This window comes from Gadus chalcogrammus, chromosome 16 (assembly GCF_026213295.1).
Source record: "Gadus chalcogrammus isolate NIFS_2021 chromosome 16, NIFS_Gcha_1.0, whole genome shotgun sequence".
NCBI classification, from domain to species: Eukaryota; Metazoa; Chordata; class Actinopteri; order Gadiformes; family Gadidae; genus Gadus; species Gadus chalcogrammus.
Window position 1 is genome coordinate 15,559,614 of NC_079427.1, and position 7,841 is coordinate 15,567,454.

A 7,841-nucleotide genomic window follows, 5' to 3' on the forward strand; every position below is an offset into this window, starting at 1 on the left:
ACCTTCTTAGAAACACAGCGTTTGAATATTTTTATATTCAAACGCGAAGTGGAATTGCGAGAGCATCTATCTCTTTAATTCAGATATACTTGCTGTATGTACACACCCGCTTGCAGTCACGCCCTCGCAAACACAAAGGGATTATTTTCCTTTTTTCTTGGCTGTTAAAACTTTCCTAACAAGAGACGCTTCAACAAGGGAGGAATACATACAGCTCTGTTATCCCAAACATGATGCAGTCTGCAAGATAAGTGGAGTTATTGGAATTACTTTGGCTGGGATTTCTAGTACAGCTACTTTGTTGAATGGAGAAGTCTGTGTGTGTGTGTGTGTGTGTGTGCGTGCAGTCTATTTAAGAAAATATGATTTTACTCATGTCAGCATAAGAACAAACAAGACGGGGAAAGGGGAATCCCTTTTAAGAATAGCAGATACTGCAAGAGTTTATTGAGGGAAGAATCCGTTATAACCATCTTTCAGCATACAAAAATAGTTCTGATTTAGGAATATATGGCTTGTTTAAAACACTCATTATAAACACTGATGAACTTGATTGTCTCAACATCTCCTCTTTCAATCATGGTGTCAATAAGAGAAATACAATGAAAATCCATCAGATTTGCCCATTGTAGGGAAAATAATCGAATATATAAAGGAGAGTACATTATATTCACCGATACATGAAACACTGGCCTGGATAACAATTTGATTTTTGACTTGTTCAAAGCGCTATATTTGGGATGAAATCAGGTGAATGTTGAATGAAACAATGTCGTCTTGTAGAGACATGATCTTTCCTCCTATGATAATGATTCATTAAAAAAAATACATATTTGTGTGATCTTTGGTTTGAAAAGGTAATAGAACTTCCACAAATAGTTGCACATGATTTTAAAGACAATTAAAAACTAATGCCACAGGATATAATAATGTTCTGGTAATGCTAACAAAACTAATATATATCTTTAATATATATTTATATGTCCCTCTTTAAAATATATCAAATAAAATCCAAATTATTAAAATAATGGCATCTTGGAGATTTCTCTACATGTGTGAGCTTTTTAACAACATGGAAATAATATTCCACTCCCACATTATCATTTTAAAATAACCTAAAACCTGACATCTTGGAAGCAATCAGTAATACTTGCTAACCAGTAAAACTGGCCATATTCCGGATCAAGGCAGAGTTGAAAAGAAGGATAATACATGCCAGTCCTATTCCAGATCAAAACAAACCAAAGCCACATGGTAAGTGTGAGTCAATGCCCCGTGACCTCTTTCCTCTCAGGAGGATGGCTCAAGCCCTGAGTCTCCAACAGCCTCCGTTTCGCCGAGGATCTCCCAGGTAGAGGTGGAGCTACTCATGTGGGTGGGGCTTCGGTTGCTGCCGGACCGTGTCAGGAAACCAAAGCTGTGGCCACAAAACAGGACTGGGGTCAGGTTCCTGACCTCATATCACCCTCTTTATTAGATATCCATTTATCTGTAACTATGTGTCTTTACACCAAGGTGTATGCGTGACAAATGTAAAAGGTTCAACAATGTAACTGTCTAAATCTACCTCAAGTGTCTGTATTATGTGTAATGTCCAGAATTATTATTTGGCATTTACATACTGTTTGTGTCTATCTATTTTCTTTGTCGTTTTAATCTGATTTTCATTCATTATTATTCAACTATTAATATTCTCTGTTGCTTGCAACCAAAATGCTACATTTCAGATTTGACTGTACATGCAGCCTCTCCACCTTGGAGGTCTGAGAGAGGAAGGTGGAGGTAGTGGTACTCACAGGCTCCGAATGCGAGATTCAGCTGGTTTTTCTTCAGGGCCGTCCGTCTCGTCCGTTTCATCCATCTCAGCCCTCCCATTGCAAGGGGCCTGCTCTTCCTCATCACTGCGAAACAGAGTACCGGTAGATAAAAAAACAAACAGACAATGTTGTCAATTCAAGGCTTCCATAATGTACTAGACTACTTTTATGTACTTGTTTAATTTTTACGTGAAAATGAATGAGGCGGTTGTTGTGGTTATCCTGCTTATATTACATTTGTGTCATCAAATGTAAAAATAACAAACAATACATGGTGGAAACCATTGTATGGTTTGGCAATATAATGTCCTATTCACATTACTAAACATTTTAAAAGTTTAGAAATTGGCAAAAACACATACACATTGCAAATACTTTTATATGCATAAGTGTCAAATAAAAAACAAAATGTCTCAATTTATTAATTATATTATATTATTGTCAAACAAGAACCAAAGTGGTCACAGGGCCAACCACAGTGTGGGGGATGCATTTGGCAATGTGTGTCTTTATTGTACTATGCCGTGAACAAATTGGATTTAAAGATTAAAATTAACCAGGTCAGATTTGTGACATAGACTCAGCACTTAATGGCAACAAGTTGTGCGTTTCAGAATCAATGGCTGGTGTGTGTGCGCGCGTGTGTGTGTGTGTGTGTGTGTGTGTGTGTGTGTGTGTGTGTGTGTGTGTGTGTGTGTGTGTGTGTGTGTGTGTGTGTGTGTGTGTGTGTGTGTGTGTGTGTGTGTGTGTGTCGGGGAAGGAGACCTGTTGACTTGGTCCAAAGGAATGCCCAGCATCTTGGCCTTGATGAGTGTCCTCTGCTTGCTGATGGTGGTGCGCAGTGCGTCCAGGACGAAGCTCGGGAACCTCTCGTCATTCAGGATCTCCCTGACACACACACACACACACACACACACACACACACACACACACACACACACACACACACACACACACACACACACACACACACACACACACACACACACACACACACACACACACACACACACACGTTTAATTATGAGTTAAATTACAGTATATGGTTGTGTGGGCCATTTCTCTGCCTGCTGCTGTTGTTGTTTTGTTTGTGGGAGGAGCGTCGTAAACAGTAATTAGACACACCCACGTCAGTTTGACAGTAAGTAGCAGGAGCGGAACGCTGCAAGGGCTTTCGACCGGTCGCAACTATAACAATATGTTCAACAAATGTGAATCATGGCATCGAAATGATAATACCCACAGTGAGCGGTGTATTGCACTCTAAACGCTTCTAAATTAAAATACACAACGACATGTTCCATCCGCCCCCTTCCACAGTGGTCGCGCCCAGAGACAACGCCTCACCTCTGGTAGTACTTGAGCTCCTCCTGGACGAGGAACAGGTTGGCCTTCAGCTCGTTCCTTTCAAACAGAATTTCCCGCACCTCCTTCTTCGTGAAGCAAGGCTGGTCTGCCCCAAGCGACTCTGGCTGCCCCACCGACACCTTCCGGGGGCTAGACTGATGGAGGGAGAATGACAGCAATCAGGTCATCCTGCTGGGGTCAACATACTGTCACGAGCGCCCGGCACCCCGGTACGGTGTATCAGACGAAGGTGAGGCTCGCTAGGATGACTGACTGTTCTCTGTTGGTTCATTTGCAACTGGTCAGTGGGGACTGGTATTTTGAACCTGAATAATGAGGATCGAATCACGGCCATATCAAACATATTGCGTGTCCTCGCAATAACAAAGCTATTTGAGGCCTTGTTTTATTGCCACGGTCAGCTATTGTTAAAATGCTAGGGTCATCTTTACAAAAATGCATGAGCTAACTGGAACCAATTAAAACATTAAAGAGCAATATTGTTTTAAATGCTAGCATCCATTAGGTCAAAGGTTTCGGAAATAGTTCAGATGTAGTTGTGTGTTTATGGCCGGACAAGCTGAAAACAGAGACTCCCATCGGAGATTAGCTGTGTTGGACTGAAGAGGAAATGAGAAAAGACAGACATGCGGGCCTCCACCCAATCCCAGGGCTCCCAACACACACACACACACACACACACGCACACACGCACACACGCACACACGCGCACACGCACACACGCACACGCGCACACACGCACACACGCACCCTGGCCTGGTCCAGCAGCGTCTGGATGTGCTCTATCTGCTTGTGTTTCTCCCGGAGGTCGGCCTCCATGTCCGTCTTGCGGGCCGTGGTGCTCGTCAGCTGGGCCTGCAGCACGCTCTGCCGGTGGCGCAGCTCGCTGTTCATCTTCATGAAGCGCTCCAGCTGCTCCTGCAACTACACACACATACACACTTAATATGATTCTTCAAACTTAAATATCATCATTGGCTATTGCCTTTTCCAAACAGGGGCAACGGTTAGGACGGTCGCTTATATTTATTTTTTGACTTTGTTAGGTGTTTCCGTTTTTTTCAACAGTAAACAATCGCCGGTCAACTACTTCTGCATTTAGCTTCCCACCCAAGATCCACTTTCCCACCAGTAGGAACCAATGAAAACTATGCACCGAGTCACATTCTATTCACTACCACTGGTCACATGCCTAACTCTTAGCATTGGTCATGGTGGAGCGGGGTGGAATGAATTTAGGGGATTCAGACAGGGTAAAGACTGTGAAAGCAGTAGGAGGGAGGGAGAATATATTCAAGACAAGAACAGCATTCCTGTGAGATGGGGACATTTTCTAGGCATCGGTTCTAAAAAAGCAGTGCAAGAGATAAGAGTTGTATTTAAATCAAAAACGGCCACAACATTGCTTTTACTTTCCCAAATTGTAAGAATTTGGTACACAGAGAAAACTGAAGTTTACAGGGGGATTTACAACGCATTCATAATGAAACAAATGAAAGTCAAATAGAAACCAAAATCGATTTCAGTTCGAGAAGAAATGACTACTAAACAACAATGGGGGCAGCGCATCGTCATGGTTTCATTTACATACATCATCACTCTCACAAAGGCATTCTTTACAAGAAAACGTCTGGCATTCTTTCATTCCAGTCAACATGAATTCATTGGGGGAATGGGACAGAATGTGCGTGCGTGACAGAACAATAACTGACCTTGTGGTCATAAAGGGTTTGTTTAACGCTGTACATAAACTCCACCACCACCATGAGTCTGGACTTTGGAATCACATTAATAAATTGGTCAGAAACCAGTTAACGTCAAACATTGACAAACCTAGTTGTTCAATGTCAATCAAATGTCACTGGGGCAGTGTGTAATCAGTGACCTGGTACGTGACATCAGCATGAGAGGGGAAACTGATAACGGAGATTTTGTTTTCACTATTCAGATGCTTCTATCCAAAGCAATTTATAGGGAGTTCAGATAAAGAGCAGACGTCAGGAACCTATGCTTCTAGAGTCTTTCTTGGCTTATTCAGCGATTGTATATGGCTGATTAACAAGGCTGAAAATGTTTTGGATTACCAAAAGCATGTAACATTTTACACCAAATTTTATATAAATGTCTTTCTGGGATACAAAGCTATGTTCTATACCTCTATTAACAAAATACCATAATACGATTAGCCAATGAAATGGCAGAAAAGGGAATACAACAAAGTATGCCTTCAAGCCTAAATGATACAATTCAAATATGTGTTTATCTGGGTCTGTGCATTCATACATGCATGTGTTAACTGTGTGTGTACTTACTGCCTCCACCTCGTTGGAGAGGGTGGCGATCTCCTGGACTTTGGCTCTTAACTCGTCCCTCTGCTTGTCCACCACACTCTTCAGCTTCAGCATCACCTCCCTCTCCTGGCGCTGGGCACGATCTAACACACACACACACACACACACACACACACACACACACACACACACACACACACACACACACACACACACACACACACACACACACACACACACACACACACACACACACACGCACACAGACAAGAACGTCAGTTGCTGCTCATTGCCAATCATGAGGGGCAAAAGGTGTTTAAAAGAAACATGCCACCTCAAACCTGTGCTAATGACTTTCTCTGCATTCATCGCTTGTTAAACATTGTGTCCACAAAAAAAAAAAGGGGTAACAATGACTTTCCCTTCATAGAAATGGCAACAATCAAGGTAATGCGGTATTAGCCAATCACATGACCCCGTGTCCTCAAAAGATGGCGAACAACCTTTCCTACAGAGCTGTAGCACACGCACAAGGAATGGAATTGCCTCTGAGAAGTTAAGACTGATCCATGTTGCATGGCTGTAGATTATATCAGGCAAATGCCAAAAACTAGCATCCATTTGCAGAAAAAGAGATTTGTATTATGATAGAGATAGGCTAACTGTTCCGATGGAGAAGACCAAATGTATAGAATGACCAATAACTTTATTTCTCATATTATGATATTGTAGATCCCCCCGCCTCACCCTCCTGAGCATGGCTGCCCTTCAGTCTGCTCTCCAGGTCCTGCTTATCCTCCTGGAGCTGCTGCACCTGGGCCTGGAGCTCCTCACACCTCCTCCTCCATTGGTCATCCTTCTGCTTCCACTCCTGCTCATAAAAAGGTCATAATAGCTGTTTGTCTGTAAATGTTAGTGTCGAGTACTTTCCACTGAATACATAATGTCACAGTATAGCAGCAGAGGTAGCTGAGGTTTTGATCATGACTTGGATCATCCAAACCAAAAGGCTCTCGGTAAATGACGTAGAAAGTAAACGGAAGTGGGTTTAAGCTTCTTCCTGTACATGACCTGGCTTAAACGGAAGTGAGTTAACCTGCGGATGATGCAAGTAGAAGCTGCAGACACAATGTTAAGGTATATTGTAGTATAAAGCCCTGAGTCGGTTATAAAAACGCATACTTTTTTCAGTAGCGGTAAGCAACACATCCCCAACTCACTTGTTAGATGATTCTGCCGTTTACCAGTCTGATCTGAGGGCAGTAAACACTGAAGCATGGCCCCTTTTGACATACACATGTCATCCCATGGGGGTCTGGCTGCGTCTGTGCTTATTTCCAACCCAGCAATGGGGTTATAAAGCTACGATGCAGCTTACCCGTAGTTCATTATTGTGCTTTCCGACCTCTGTGTCCTTGGCGGTGCGTTTTTTTTGCTGCTGGAGCTGCAGCGTCTCAAACGCTTTCAGCAGCTCTTCTTTCTTCAGCTCTTCTTCCTTCAGCTTCCACGCTTGGTTGCGTGAAGCGAAGCTCTCCAGCAGTTCGAGGACTTTGACTGTTTTGGGTACCAGCCCCACGACGCTCTCTTTACCAAAGTTGTCGATGAGTTGCTCAACCTCGGAGCCGATCAACTTGGCTATCTCGTAAACGTCGTCCACGGTTAGCGCCGAGCAGGACCTTTGGAAAACATCCGTGGTGGTCTTGTCGCCTTCTTCAATGGTTTCCGCGCCCTCCATTTCTTTGCGATTAAAATCCGTGATATTTAAAGTGTTTCCCTAGCCACGCGAGCGGTCGCCCTGACGGCCGCCCTTATCTCAGTCATTTTAAGCTCCAATAAATGTCCACAGAAAACCCGTTGGTCTGTAAACAGCCGCCGAACGAGACGAGACTTGACTTCTTCCGTCCAACGTGTTTACTGGAGCATAGCAAACTGTACCAAGCACTGTATACATGAGGCAGTAACTCAACCCCCAGAGACGTACTAGTACTATATATACACACACACACACACATGTAGCAGTAACTTAACTACCCTGACTGTTCTCAATACTGTATAGTAGCAGTAACTCCCCGGACTGTACTCGGTACTGTATATTTAAGCAGTAATGCCACCATTTAGTACAGTAGTGACTATAGCAGACTATGTAGTGAGTAGTAATTGCACTGTAGCGCTTGTTCCTGCCTGAAGTGTTGAATCCTCCTCGCCCGACCAATGAGACGAGAATGACCGACCTACGCATTTTCGTATGCATCAAGATAGATTTCTTTAATTGCACAAAACACGCCTCTCGAGCCATTTAAACCGTGTAATTTCGCAATAGACTGATCGAGTAGGTGTTTCCCTTTTGCTCCCAGACATAAACCAA

General features: G+C 43.2%; 1 protein-coding gene across 1 annotated transcript; it reads right to left on the minus strand.

Annotated features, from left to right (window-relative positions):
* Nucleotides 1-385: 385 nt before the first annotated feature.
* Nucleotides 386-7,661, minus strand: rilp (Rab interacting lysosomal protein). The gene is made up of 8 exons (XM_056610483.1): nt 6,855-7,661; nt 6,224-6,347; nt 5,498-5,619; nt 3,936-4,109; nt 3,165-3,319; nt 2,583-2,705; nt 1,797-1,901; nt 386-1,417 (listed from the first exon to the last, which is right to left on the minus strand). The coding sequence occupies exons 1-8, from the start codon at nt 7,209-7,211 to the stop codon at nt 1,291-1,293; spliced, it is 1,287 nt and encodes a 428-aa protein (XP_056466458.1). The 5' UTR covers nt 7,212-7,661; the 3' UTR covers nt 386-1,290.
* Between the last annotated feature and the right edge of the window lie 180 nt (nt 7,662-7,841).